At 31.8% G+C, this 15,941-nt stretch overlaps 1 protein-coding gene across 19 annotated transcripts in view; it reads right to left on the bottom strand.

The window, feature by feature from the left end:
• LOC108548348 (ankyrin-3) overlaps nucleotides 1-15,941 on the bottom strand; it is a 139,636-nt gene that overhangs the window by 31,627 nt on the left and 92,068 nt on the right. For 17 of the 19 annotated variants that reach the window (XM_017901251.1, XM_017901237.1, XM_017901238.1 and 14 more), the window contains 11 exons: nucleotides 15,934-15,941; nucleotides 13,962-14,067; nucleotides 9,647-9,664; nucleotides 7,723-7,947; nucleotides 5,978-6,138; nucleotides 5,116-5,327; nucleotides 4,600-4,804; nucleotides 2,408-2,597; nucleotides 1,876-2,011; nucleotides 1,461-1,791; nucleotides 1,183-1,386 (listed from right to left, as the gene is read on the bottom strand). In XM_017901251.1, coding sequence (XP_017756740.1) covers nucleotides 1,183-1,386; nucleotides 1,461-1,791; nucleotides 1,876-2,011; nucleotides 2,408-2,597; nucleotides 4,600-4,804; nucleotides 5,116-5,327; nucleotides 5,978-6,138; nucleotides 7,723-7,947; nucleotides 9,647-9,664; nucleotides 13,962-14,067; nucleotides 15,934-15,941 — 1,796 coding nt within the window. The remainder of the gene's footprint in view (nucleotides 1-1,182; nucleotides 1,387-1,460; nucleotides 1,792-1,875; nucleotides 2,012-2,407; nucleotides 2,598-4,599; nucleotides 4,805-5,115; nucleotides 5,328-5,977; nucleotides 6,139-7,722; nucleotides 7,948-9,646; nucleotides 9,665-13,961; nucleotides 14,068-15,933) is intronic. The other 2 variants (XM_017901235.1, XM_017901252.1) reach the window with 1 other exon arrangement.

Raw genomic sequence — 15,941 nt, 5'->3', positions numbered from 1 at the left:
ACGTGCATTTCTGCTGTATATCAGTGTCATTAGTACTGGTAAAAAAAGAGGGGGAAAGGAGTCCATAGGTTTATGTCAGGCATAATAATGCAGGATGAGATCACCAACTACGTTACTCCTCAGATTCCACGCGTCTTAGTCAAACGCGCCTGTCTGATTAATTGACCTTGCAAAGAAACAGGTTCTTTTAAATTTTTCTTATCTGTTACTACATCTAATTTCTTATCTATAAACAGGACATTTCAATGAATTAGCAAAAAAATCAAGAAGAAATTCATTATACAAATTCGATTATACATTATTGCATTGATATGTAAAGAAATTCGTGATAAAATTATTTATAACTAATGATCAATATAAGGAATAAGAAATCTTAAATTACATACAGTATACAGGAACATGGAGTTGCTTGTAATTAATATGCAATATTTACAATAGGAAGAATTAATATAACGTAATTAAAATTGATAACATAATCAAAAAGTTATACATATATAGTTTACTGTGCCTAAAAAAAGAGAGTAAATGGTAAAATTACTGTATCTCCAAGAACTGAATCGCGCACTGCAAGTATATTTATAAAGATGAAATAATGTGTACTGACAACTGTGCGTATCTCAACACCAATAATAGTCGCACTATTATCGTTTGTTTAATTAAACTTGTCAAATAATGACTAAAAATAAAAGTGAATTTATACGTTGAACTATGAATCTAATCGTATATTTAAATTACATATTTGTTTTACAAATATTCAGATAGCCAATGTGTATTTAGATATCGAAATGAATTTATTGCTAGTTTCAATGTTTACCAGTGATAGTATTCAATATAAAGAGGTGATCGCCCTATTAATATGCACTCCTAAGTAAATATTTTTATAATTAATACCAATTTGTAATGATTACTTGCTTCAAATATCGACGAAAACAAATTTATATGATAAAATTTTCGATCTCAAAGTAATTATAGAAACTGACTACACGGTATTATTAAATCTTACGTCGATATTACACGCAAAAAAAGAAAGGAAATATCAGATAATCTTGCCGAGGAATCAGATTTAATATGCTCAAACGAATTTTAAATATTCATATGATATTCAAGGATAAAATCCATTTAAAATATCTGCTTAATACGCGAGAGCTTAATACGCGAGAGTACAACAGTTACAAAACTTACCGGTAGCTTTATTTCCATTGCTCTGCCAAACTTTAAGCATCGCTGCAGCTTGTTGAGCTGGTTTGTTAGCATATTCTTGTTTAATCGTCGACACCTCGTTCGGAGGAATATTTAATTCCTCGGCCAATTTTTCCCAGTCTTTGTCCAACAAATTTGCAATATCAGTCAACCGAATAGTTGCTCTGTGAATAGTGTCTGGGCGACCTAGAGGCATAATTAACATTTACAATTCTCGTACACTCGTGTGTCTCTCGCAATCACTGTAAGAATTTACATACTTATACCACCGTCACGTAGAAAACTATAATTTTTCGAGAGCTCTAATAAATCCACTTCTGAGACAGCAGATTCCGGAGAAATTTTCTCTGGTAATAAAATATTTAACGTGCATATCGGCGTCTGAGGCAATTCGCCCTTAGGAACCTTTGGTTCGCTCATAAACATTATTCGACCCATCATATCAGCAGCATCTGGATCCTTTATTCTCGCCGTGAACGGAACCCTGTTCTCTTTGAAGGCTCTAAACGGCAATTGAAGCTGCTCGCCGCTCTTCAAAACTGGCACAAGGTTACCCGAAAATTCCATATACTGCGTTTTACCTTCCAGCACCTATGGGAAACGATTACACACGATGTAGCACTCGTAACAATACGGTAATTATAACGAATGATTCACGTAATTCTATGTATTTACCTCGACGTCCCGGCTCTTCGCCACTTCCGTAAAGTGCTCTTGATTTTCCAGGGTCTTATCTTCTTTATCGTCGGTCATACAAAATACGCGTAGCCTTGCTTCCAGTGGATCTACTCGCTTTGCAAATACTACAAATCTGCAGACGAAACAATTACAGATAACATCCATTGATTAACTAATATTGTAATCATGCAGGTAAAACGTAATCGATTGATGTATTATAAAATAGAATTTGCATTGATCAAAATTATTTCTCTCTCTCTATCTCTCTCTCTATTCTTAACAATTATCTTTCTAAAAACTTGACATTCGCAAAAATATATGCAAAACAGAAATGATATTTCTATAAAATCGCCACTAGGCAAAAATGCTAGGCAAGCCAAGTGCTCTTTCCTTATACTCATCTTACCGGTACAGAAAAGCGAAATTTTCAAAGGATATCGATCCGATTTTTAGAAGAAATGTTCTACCTGCGATTACGGTACGTTATTTGTCTTTTGAACGGTGAATTATAGATATTTTAAAAACGTACTTAGCCATAAAAGGTACATGTGTCGCGTGTGTGTATAGCTCCGTAGCCATTTTCGTGGCTTCGGATATATTCCGACAATCCATTAACCAGAAGCGAGCAGACACTGTGGTTGTAAAGGAAACACAATCTTTCACGAACGTCAATGGCGTTGAACCGGTGACATCCTCCCAGACTGCCCGAGACTGACCCCCTGAACGACATACATACCAAATCCAATAACATTATTAAAATATGTCCGTGCTGCGAATGGAGAATCGGCAGAAGTGAAATGTGTGGGATATTAAATCCGTTTGCGACCGAGATTAATTACAATTTTGATGCTTTTAGCCCGGAATATTCGCGTGTACCCTTTGATTGTCGAGCATTCTGTACGCTATATCTTCTACGTTGCCTAATCTTGTAACGTAATAAAGTATAATTAAAGATGTAACTATTAAAGAAACCTTTGAAACGAAATTGAAAATTTGCGAAAGCCGTCACAGAGGAAAAATTGTTCATAAAAACAATCGAAGGGTTTAAAAAGTTACATCTAAATTGTAATACATTGGAATGTAAAAAGTATTCCTGTTTCCTGTATTAATATCCATTTAGTATTATAATTAGTACAAGTGATGACCTTCAGTAGCTCGCATAAATTTGATTATCATTTCATTAATACCGGGCTTAAAGTATCAATAAATATGGAGACATATTAATATTGACGCGTAATCGAATGTTTAATTAATTATTGGAGGATATTATATGAAAAAAGAAAGATATATTCAAAACGACGTTACGTAACAAATATGTATCAATAACTGTTCTTTTATAAGATAGGGTGAATTGTAGAAATTGAAAAATATCGAAATAAAGTGATTCATTTTTTAGAGATAGAGATAAGTTTACATATTTAAATAATCAATGGCCTTGTGTGACAGCTTGAAGAAAGAAAAAGAATTAAAATAAAATAGTTAACGTAGTGGTTTCCTTTTTCGTCATTCGACAGAATCAGTAAAATTTGTATTTAATATCGGTCACCATAAGTGCGTTGATGTACGTGCTGTATCGTGTGTGTGGGTAATGTTAAACCAAATACACGCTGACCGAATGATAATGCTTGCCAAATGAAAATAAAGCGTCATACATTGAAAACCGCGCAGAAAGCAAACGCGGATCGTGTGGACTTGCGTACAATAATAAGTAAGCGACAAAAGAAAACAGAAAGGTGTGAAATAATCCTAATAAAAACGCGACGTAATGCATGTCGGAAACATATCTTCCTGTTCTTTTGTCGTATTAAACATATTAAATATTTTCATAACGTTCGACGATTTAACGTTACTCAACTAAACAAAAACGAGAATTTTGTCGAAAATTCGTAACAGGAAAAAACCAGACTCGTACTTTATACTCGGAAAAAGTTTGGTTATGTAAGTCGTAAATAAAATAAGTACAGCGTTGCTGTAACAAATGGTAAGATTAAAAAGACAACATTGTCAGTCTTTGTATCGGTAACGTGTCGTATGATACATATCATGATCTAAAAGTACATATATTTCGGGAACACAATTTTATAGAAGTTATAAATTACAAGCCTAATATCGAAGCGGTTACCAGTCAAACGAATGTGCTGAAACAAAAACTTTGAAGTTAACGCTTACAATGAGCTAGGTAGTAAAATTTTATCTACGTTAATTAATAATCCATACCTAAATGACTCAATCCTAACAATATGCAAGCATTAACAATGAATCACAACAAGATATGTATACAACAATGGTACTCAACGAAATGTTTCTATGAAACATGCAGCTACCATCTCCCTTTTAAATCTCTATCCGAAGGTCTCCGGGACATATTAATTCACTGTATTTAAATTACTTTCCTAGATAACAACCTCCTAAATAGTAAATCAAATACTGCAAACCTACTTATTACATTACATACCTACGGGATCGGTAATAGTATAATTATTCTAACGAGATACAAAGATATTCTTAGCGCAGTCCCGATGACCTGAGAACAGACGAAGATGCCTACCGCCTGCGCCATGCCTACTAAACTACAAATTGATCTTCGAATGCGTAAGAAGTCTGATAAGAGCATATATACACCAAAGGTGTTGCGGCGTAACAGTTTCAGCACTTATCGGTAAGAGATTTTCCAGTAAGACGGTACGCTGCTCTACAATATTACGTGCAAGCATATATTACCAGTTATGCTGCACAGAAGTCTCAGCGTTGGCGCATCTCCTGAATATTGATTGATCATGCCTTTGTTGGCTGCTTGCGGTACGGGTATGGTTAAGGTTATCGGTTTGTGGAATTTTCTTCGTCTTGGCTCAACGGTTACGATTGGTGATACCGCCACTCTGTTACCAAGCAGTTTAGCTACGAGATCTGCTGGTATTGGATGTGCCTAAAACAATAAGAACATTTTCTTTTTAACTCGATTATAAATTATATTATTGATTGTATCTGGTATTATTAGTTACCAGTTTATGTTACTACATATTGCTCTACATATTCTTTTCTTCATATCAAATCATACCAAATAGTAACTTGACCCTGACACCAAGTAAAGCAAATTGAAACGTTAATCAAATACGTCATTAGAATTGCTGATATTATGAATATATAATCTTCAAATATTTAATATCAATATTTAATCCCTGTTGGGAATTTTAATCTTCTCATAACAATGGTATGTAGCACAAAGGAAATAAGTACCTGCAGTCCAACTCTGATTTTTTTAGTAAGAGCTGCAGGTGGGAAAACAGCCTGAACTTGTGGTACAGCCGATGACGAAACTGTACCACCCTCTGGACCAACTGCATGAACCTCTTGCCTGATGCGAGACACTACTGCGAAGTAATGTGGGAAGTCTGCAGTAAGTATCCTTACGATCCGGGAAGTTTGGAGATCCTCGAGCTGGCTTAATTCTGTAAAAATATGTACATATATGTTGTTAGATAACGTGATCTATATACATAAATAATTTGAAGTGAAGATAAGTAATTTAAAGAATTTCAATCATTTCTGTGAATTTAACTATTACTACTGAAAAAGATTGTGAAATACTGATAATTCATATAATATTGAAAATTCTGATGGACAAAATTATATATCAAACATTAATATTGGTTATATATTTTACTATTTACATTTAAGACATTTCCTATGTAAAGAAAAATACATAATATTAATTCCACTATCTCTCAATGTTATTTCTTTGTTACTTAAAATTGTATTATCTAGTATGTAACTAACTATATCTACTAATGAGAAAATAATGTCAAGATATGCTTTCCACCTTTACCTTCTATTACTTTTAACTTTAAAGTACTTTACTTCAGAATAACAATATTGTTCCATTAAAAATTTCAATTACTAATAATAATCTACCATATAAGATAAAAAGATAATAAAAGATTAAATATAACTAATTAAGAAATATTACCTTCAGTCAGAAAATAGTAAATATGAGAACATTATTTGTTGCAATTTATTTTGATGTCAAAGGAAAACAAATTTTTAATGAACAATAAGTAAAGCTAAAGTGTAGAAATGGAACATGAAGAAATAGTCATACCTTCTCCTTCAAAGCTCTCGTTAAGCACATCTTGGACAGCCTCCTCGCTGGCTTCCAAGGTGTGTTCGCGCCAAGTTTCTCCATTATCCGATCGAAGTATTACTATTTCTCGTTCTTTTCCTCGCAACGAAGCAAAATGTGGTACTTCTATGATGACGGGTCTATTTGAACAAATGGTTGTTATTATTGTTGCAAAATTGCATAATACATTTTTCCAGACAAAATTATTTTATATATAAATAAAATACATCTATAGTTTTCATATTATTTACGTAAAAAATATATATTATTTATAGTAATCTAAAGATCTATATGAAAATTCTATATCAAATTAATGAAAATCATTAATTATTATTAATTTAAATACCTTGAAACTTACATTAAGTTGAATTAAATTCATTCTTTTAAAGATAATATAAGCATAAGTATAATCATCCTGTAATTGCAACAATTCAGCTACTTGAGATGAAATTTCTCAAGATATGAAAACCACATTTGCATAATAAGAGCTCTTTGAGCGAACACAATAACACGCGAATTTGGGTCAGCAAAGATTATCTCAAATCTCTTTGATACATGCCAATGTTATATTTTACGATGAATCAGACAATAATTTATAGAATGTGGATCGACCTAATGATTTTGAAAAGATTGAAAGTGAGGTTGCAGAGAATTATATACGAATCAATTTATCTCTTGACAAGAGGAAAAATATATAACTTCAACCAACAAAGACGATATTTGCACCAAGCAAAAAATTATTGCTATCATATCTACTTAGCTTTGAACTTATGTACATACTAAAGCCATAGTTCAGTTTAGAAGTTTGATTTTTCTATTTATATTATAAAATAAGTGTAAAGTATCAAGGTAAGGCATGTAAAATTAACATATTATGCACTTCATAATTACTTAAGTAAAAACTTTAAATGCATTTTGCATTCTAATTAAACATATTTCCAACTGACAGTAAAGAAGTTATTTTTTATGAGTCAAAAATTATTTTCAATCAAGTACTTAGACCAAAATATCCTTTTAACATTAGAACTATCGACCTTCTATGTGTATAGTATACATATATAGTATAAATATAGTATACATAGAGTATAATAATGAGACCAGCACGATAAAAATAAATAGGTCTATACAATTACACTTTTATCTCAATAAAAGTCAATGTTATTTTTATCAAAAGCAGCTGCTTTCAGTAACAGAAAACACAAAAGGTCTGCAACCGGTCGTTTCAACTTGTTTACCAGTTCCAGTGTTAAAAGATTTCTTTACAGACAATAGAGGCTGATTCAACTTCATTTGTAACAAAGTCCTTCCAGTTGTAGTCTGCTTCCTGTTAATCCAACTTACTGAAATACTTCATGGTCATGCATAGTATGTCATTCTTCTACGCAATTGTAACTATTTCCAATATCAAATTGAAAACTCAAATTTGTAAACTAAAACTGGATAAAAATTTTGTTCTTTCATATACTATTAAATAAATATAATACTTTGAAATACAGAGTGAACCATAAATTTTTATATTTAGAGCTCATTTTCTTCTCGTAAATTAGGAAAGAGAACATGCGAGGCGCCACCATGAGTACCTTGATTCTCCGAAATTTGTTGCAGTTTCAACACATCCTTCTGCTATTAATTTTAATAAACAGTTAATAAAATAATACACAGCTTTATTTTAACTTTGTTCAGAAGAATAAAATAAATAGTTCACTCTGTATATTGGAACGTACCCTAAGAATTTGGCACCCACAGGTCCTAGCTCAAGGATACGACTGGCAAGAGCTTCTCCTTCCATCAAAGGCGGTGGGTTCGTCAATTTGTCTCTTCTCAAATATCTGCACGTGACGCGCATAGGCATCGCAGCTTTCCTTGGAGGGACGATCACACGTACACCGCTATGCCTGCAGCCACGCATCGCACCACCTCGTGCATCCACCAGAAAGGAAACCAGGAAGCTGTCATTTACATAATGAAGAGTAATTAGAGAGAAAATCCTGAGCTGAAAAGAGGAATATACATATCGCCTCAGCCCAGGCGCTGCGATATGTCGAGAGAAAGAGAGAAAGACTTGAAAATAAGAGCAAGATCATTGCATAGGGGCTAATTATTTGGACACGTACTCATAAATGATTATTCAACACTATTACATACGAATATTGTGCGAACACTTGGTCCTTTGGAAAATAATACGATCATGCTAATTGCTTCACTTAAGATAAACCAATTATAATTAAAAAAAAAAAAAAAAGAAATATTTTTACTAATATGTATACATGGTATTTACACTAAACTGGGTGTCTTAAAAATTTGTAAGGTCTTTCTGGTATATATTTGAAATTTTACGTACGAAAATTAAAAACAACGTTTATCTACCGTATATTTGTAGAAATTTGAACGAAATGGAATTTCTGTTTCGTAAGTTTTCAAAGAATCGATAGATATTCGGTAATCATTTTTCTTCCAATTACTTATAGTAAAAATATTTTAGAAAGCCAATTAAAACAGACGACTGAGTTATCACATAAGTATCAAAAGCACGCCAAGCCGAAAAGCAACGTTCACGATCAAGTTTTACTAAAAGCGTAAAGTTAAATAGTAGAGAAATTATTCTTGAACGTGTCAGTTCATTCTGAAGGCGGTTTTTATGTACGCGACGGTGTTAAATGTTTCGATCTGTTCCATAAAATGTTACAAAAATTATATGCTTTGAGCATGAATTATTGCTGCGTATGAGGGTAACTGTAAAAAAAAAAACTGAAATTAATTATCAGACAATAATGTGCAAAGATAAGTTACATGAGAAATGGAGCAAATTAAATTTTAAATTGAGTAACTATAATTGAAGAGGTACGGCTTGTGAGCTTGTGTCGGGGAGTTGCTGCATGAAAATTCTATGTCTGCAAGCGTAACACTAATTAAACATTGAACACTATTTAGAGTAAGAAAAAAAAGAAAAAAAAGAAAAAGAATCGTCAAAATTGGCTGAATTCAAATTCGAAGATCCATACGATCGCTTCCTATTGCTGATTGATATCTGTGCTGGAGGGAAACTGAGTTCCGTTATGAACCTGAGAATTATTCACAGAGATGTTGCATACAATGTGTGCACAGTGAATATAAACGCTATCAGAACGATTCGATATATCATTTGCATTAATTACCACACTGGACCGTAAAAATATTCATGCAGGTAATAAAACGCCTCCACAAAGAACATTCTTTTTCTCCAAGTACATTGAATAGTCTAAAAATATCGGTCATACATAAATTCCACGAAGGTTGCTCAAGTGAGATGATGTAATAGTACTCCTTAATGTGCACCATGTTTTTGGAATATATTATAGCTTACGGCTATGACCAACAAGCATCTTCGATAAATATTAAGTAGTGTGTATTTGCGTAGAGTTCGCAGGAAACGACTGCAGCGCTACATATCATTAAAATTTATTTAATGAGTTGTTCATAGAATTAAGTTACTCGTGTATCGTGTTATTTAAATTTGGAAAATGTTTGTTCACGTATATTCATTGTGCACCACGAATGATTGCTAAGAATACTAATAAACTTCAGCGACTACGGGCATTGTGCGATTATAAAGGAAAATGTATTGGTACGGCAAGTACCAGAAGCTAAATTCAAGAGAAGATCACTTACTTTCTCCACTGTGGAATTCTGCGAGTAGCGCAAATAAAATAACAGAGAGGATCGGGAACAAAATAAAAAACGCGTTAGTATCCATTCGTTCATAATAATGGTGATGAGAGATGACGACATAGATGGAGTCGAGATTCTGATCTAGCGCGACTTGACAGATTTTCGAACGATATCTAATGCTTGTCAGCGCGCATGCGCGACTTCGTACTCTCGTACGTATTCGGAGTGTCTCCGTGCTACGACGATGATTGTTTCTCGTTTGACTTTCGAAAACTCGCAATCATCACACGCAAGCCACTTTTCTATTGTACAAAACTACGAGAATAGGGAGTAACAATAATAATTATGTATTATAGTGGAAACGCAACGAGGCCACATCATTCACACTCTGCGAAATAAAGATATAGGTTAGGGTAGCAACGTAAAATAGATTGTTTCGAAATCTGTATTATTTACTCCGCGATTTAAACAAATGACGCTTCGCTCATTTGTCGTATGGGGTGTATGAACATCTGTTTATGTTATTCTCCGAATTAACTGTAATGTGTAATTAACAGATTTTGAAACATATGCGAAAAATAGCTCAAACTTGTCATAAAGGGAGAGGGGGAAACAATAATACGAGCAGCAGCCACTATGATGAAAGAGTTCAAAATGACTAAACTATTATTGAACTACAGGACGAACGATTCTCTATATCTACAAGAGCACTTTTTACTTTTATCACGATATTCCATGTTTATTAGATAAGTAAATACTATTTCTTTGTTTAATTATTTTTTAATCTATCTTATAAATACTTTCTAACTGTGTTTTTCGTTCTATTATGTCAATTGTGTTATCGGAGCTTACGTCGATTTCACTGGATTCATTGTACACGATGACCTTGGATTTTCTCGCCAAATAGTGTCGGCACGTTTTGAAAATAAAAGCAAGATAAACGTTGTATAAACGTAGCCTCGTAAATGGTTTGTTGAGAACTTCTTAAAAAAAATATGATATAACAACTGACTGGATTTTTCTTCACTTTTGAGTTTTATGTTTATGCAATATTTTTTTTCAGTTTATAAAACATGTTGATACAGTTTGGCGGGAAAACCTGGAACACTTTATACAATATTTAATATTTCATATTTATTTAATATTTAATATTTAATTATTTAATTAAGATTTAATATTGAATAATTAAATATTTAATATTAAATGATACTTAACATATTCTCGTGCATCTCCTTAAGATATTACTAACTGAATAATATTATTACTGATATTCTTAGTTACATGTTGTATCTCAATTTAATATATAAAAATAAACACAATTATATATTTTCGAATGCAGAATTATAAAATTTACATATATTTCTCAAAATAACAATTTATTTTGCTTCAGAAGATCACAAGCCAGTTCAAATCAAAATGACATTTGAACATAGTATATAATCTACGTACCAAGAAATTAAAAAAGAACACTTGTATTTTAATAGCAATGTGTTCTTTTTTCGCCTTATACACGAAAACGCCGAAACACAGAAAAGGAAAGTAATAAAAAGGGCATGGTGTACCTGTCCCTCCACATTCCTTGTCCTTTCGACATGGTACCAAGAGCTGCCAGCGATGTGTTTAAGGACTCTAGGGACGCTCTGATCTCAGAACAAAATCTGGTATGATTATGGATAAAACCTTCGTTTCATGCGCATGCTTACTGTTTTCTTTCTTTTTTTTTTTGCCGTGCATTATGCACTTTCCTCCTCTGTTTGTTTTAGGAAATCTGTGCACTTGGAAAAACCATTCTACAGTTTCAAAAACAAGTGCGTGCAAACACATGTGCTCTTGTATATGGTTAAGGTATAAGGAAAACATTCTAAAGATCACACTGAAAGTCTACTTGTAAGAAGTTAACTCGTAATGGACAAAACGTCATTTGTCCAACATAATAAGTGCCCTACTAAGCGCAAAGAAAGAATCCATTGTGCGTGCTAGACACAGCACCATCACTGTTTAAAAATTTCTTCTTCTCTTATCATCTTTTCATATTTTGCATTAAACAGTAGTTTTATTTAAATGATTTGTAAAAAAGTATTCAAATAGTATAGTTTATTATTACATATTTCAATGTATTGTAATAGAGTAGCTTATGAAGACATTAATGTATCTGAAAGCATTTATGTAACATCTAGAATCATCATGTACTTAGGATCATAATATTTAGAATGATACACTTAAAACATATGATTTGTTTTCTTTGCGCTTAGCGGACTATTACAATAGGTATCTGTCTGGTTCTCAATTGAGATCTGGGGTTACAACAGTCTTCCCAGTATTAGTAAGAAACATGGTGTCCAATTAGATTGCTTACACCGTCAAAGAATCGTTCATCCCAAAGATATTTCAAGAACAACATGCTTATTACTAGATAATCTAGTGTTGCTACGAGCAAGACAGGATGTAAACGGGGGCACCAAGCGGTTGACTCTTGTTTAGCTGGTTGGCTGATTACATAAACGTTAAACTGAACATTTGGAATAGAATTAAAAGAAAGTAGATAAAAAATAGCTTGCTGTGAAAGGTATGATGTGTAACAGAAGACTGATTAGAGCTCAGTTACTGGTTTGATTCTCGTTGGCTCCATTTGAAATGTTCCATGACATAGTCCTACTAGTGACAGTTACGCTGTTATGTTTTCATTATGCGCGCGATTATGTAAGAATGAATGATGTCAATTATTACGTATGTCCCATAATAACTGTTCTATCTTCTACATAAGGAAGTCATTGTCACACAGTATATTTAATACGAGATGACTTCATAGAAATTCAATTTTTTTTTTTTCTTTTTCATAACGAGTTTAATTTTTCATGATCTTTTCAGGCCTTTTTTATTTTCATTACTTATTTATTCGATTGAGTCAGTGTATCAGAAATCAATTTTATCGTGCATCGTCGAATAAAATATCTTTCTTACGCGTTATAATTAAAATTCATTTTTGTTACAACATACGTGAAGCCAACTGAAAATGAATTTAAACATATTTTCAGCCAATAGAAAATTCAAGCTCACTTTGTGCAGCTTAAATGTAAATTCCAACAATCCTGTATCACATTTCTTTGTTATTTAACAGCCAATAATATATAGGGTTAATTAGAGCAGGAGTCTTTCACCAATGCACACCGTGTCACACTATAATACACAATATTATTGTTTTCATGAACTCTGTTATTACTTCCGTTTTCTTTTATGTACGCTACCGCTCGCGTACCATTTGCATCTACGTTGTATATACAATCTCTAACCGTATGAAAGTTACAACAAACGTTATTCGACGCGTGTATGCATAAATATAAGTTCCGACAACTTTTTCCAATTTATTACAACAAACACTAATTATAACCTTTTGAAAGAATTTTTTCCAATATCGTTGTTCTTGCCCAATGGATAACTACGTTATGTTCAATGAAGAATATACTTCAACAACGAAACTTTTGTGTAATCAGAGCAATCTGTGCTATAAATCCAGTTATACGTAACAACGAGCTATTATTTTTTAGTAACACAATCTAGATGTTTAATTCACATATTATATTGAATTTCGACTACAGCTTGAAGTTCATGTTAATCTAAACACTTCTGATATCTTATTTATACATTGAACCATTATTAAGTATTAAGACAAACCATGCAAATATAGAGTTTCTCGTAATCTTTTATCACGGTAATTTAGTTAGTAGAAATCTGATTAAACATCCTTTTTCCAATTCGTCGTGCATAGATGTATACTTTTTGCAAATTACTGATGCAAACAATTTTTCAGATCAATAGACAGTGATGCAAATTTCCAATTTCAAAAACTCTCTTAAGCAAGAAATCTCGATAGCCGATGAGAATTTGGAAAACTTTGCTGATTATTCAGTGAATTCTGCAGATTAGAACCAGATGAAATATATTCTAATATGCTGCAGATAAGATTTACAGATTTGCCTTTATTCCATAATAAAGATAACAGGAATGAAAATATTTGAAATATTTTTGCAAATACTTTGATGGGGTAAGTTGTATAATATTTATCAAATTTCACTACGTTACTAGAATATGTGTATCAAGATATTTTGTAAAAAAAAATGTACAATTATATATACCATGGTATAAATGTAAATGTACAAATTTTGTTAAGCATTTTATGTTACAGAAGTGTTGCTGAGAGAAGTATTATACAATCATGAATCAGTAATACAACCTACCCTAAAGTGTGGAATTGTTTGGCTAGCGTTAGATGAGTAGTGTTTATAGGGTAATAGAGAATGAATAAATTAATACATACCCGACGTGAACAGGGTGCCTATTAATATCAACATTGTCTGGTTTCAGATTGGCAGCGTTTGTACGTTGATAATTTTCTTTTGTGATCATCTCGGTTATCGTCGGTGCTATAAATCAAATTTATTATTAAACATTTAACGTTCCTCTTCTCGAGCTAAAATATCTTCCAAATTTAATCGGCGAACAAGCGTGTGGGTGCATTTTATAATCCTTCCATGAAAAGGCTCGAACAAAAATTACTTTGGGTCAGATACTAGCTACTATATTATATCTTCCTATCTACTTATCTTAAGCAGATTATTATAATTTCATTATATTTCCACGATTACTTTACTTGTAACAAGAAAATAATCAGAAATAAGGGGTGTTTCTTGATAAAATATTAACATCTTTATGCAAGTATTGAAAAATTGATTACTCTCAAAAATGAACGAAAATTGGATGTTGTACCAATTATAAAAATTCGAAAGAAACAAATAATGTAAAATAATGTAAAAATAACAGGATTTAGACAGAACTTTTACCTGTTTAAATATAAAAAAAAATACTATACTTTTGAAAAAACAGAGGAAGTTGATACGTTGTATTAAATTTCTTTATGATCAGACTACGTAAAAAATTTAATACTTCGGAAAATCATTTATAAATATAGAATGAATAATAAATTTGTTATTCGCATAATTAAAAAAATAAAAAATGTAAATGGTATGAAAATGTTATCATATTTTATGCTTCTTTAAAAACACAGTGATACATATTAAAGTTTTACGTAAGGACGTATAAAATGCACATTATGACGTAGAAATAAGGTGTGCCCGTTTGCAGATTAAAAAAAAGTTGTTAAGAAACAGATAAGTAAATTTGAATATTAATGTGTAATAAAATTCTGAAACTAAATTATTAACACATTGACATGTATCTCTCAACTAATATCTTTTTCACACAAAGTGCTAAAAAACTTATGTACTGTTCTAATCACTTTAAAATATTTATATTTTATGTATTTATACTCATATTGCAAAATTTATACTATTCTTCAAATCCAATCATCACACAATCATAATGTCAATAATATTCAAAATTATTTGTCCTGAATTATATTTTTATTTACTAAATTAAAAATAAGAAATGTTAGAAATTACAACAGATTGCATAAAATGAATAGATAATTGATCTAACATATGTTAAGATAAACCCGGAAATGTTAAGTGCACCGCCCTCTACAGTTTAAGGGCAATAACAACGCACTGATGCAAATGACCAACACTTCAAGCACCTTTTGTAAAGCAAGACTCATTAATTTATGACCCTCCATCATCCCGAATGACCTTTCATTATACCTCGTTGAACTCTACAATCGCTACCGCGCTAAGGATAAAAAATACAGCAGTCCACTTAAAAGAAATTAACTTGGCCTTGAAATCTCTTCCGTGTTTCTAAGAAATTAAAATCGATTCCCGACATTAGATCTCTCACTAGTAATAATTTGCACTATCGTTTTAACCACTTCAATGATATCTATACATATAACAATACTAATAAACATAAAATATTAACTGATAAAATATCCCCATAAATAAAAATATCATTGTTAATAAAAAATAATTATAAAATTCTTAGTTACAAAATCGAATTCTGATTTATCAGATCTTAACACTATTTTATACTATTTTGTACTATTTATGGAGAATTGTGTGATACAGATTTTACTAGAAAGGTAATCGTTTTATTATACTTTAATATTATCATAAATGCATAAACTTTTTTTGTTACTATTTTGTATAAATTTGTATAAATATTCAATGTCAAATATAATTCCAAATTCCAATAAGCAAATCTACTCCATTATCATTGAAATGTATTCATAAGTAATTTGTCGAAAACATTCCGTAATTTAAATTACTAGATTAATTACTGCATAAATTAAACGACAGAGTAAACAACATGCAATACGAATTTTGCATAATACTTACCTCCGGAA

The sequence above is a fragment of the Eufriesea mexicana genome, unplaced genomic scaffold (genome assembly GCF_001483705.2).
Source record: "Eufriesea mexicana isolate 0111107269 unplaced genomic scaffold, ASM148370v2 scaffold1556, whole genome shotgun sequence".
Taxonomy (NCBI): domain Eukaryota; kingdom Metazoa; phylum Arthropoda; class Insecta; order Hymenoptera; family Apidae; genus Eufriesea; species Eufriesea mexicana.
This window is presented reverse-complemented; position numbering and strand designations above follow the sequence as displayed.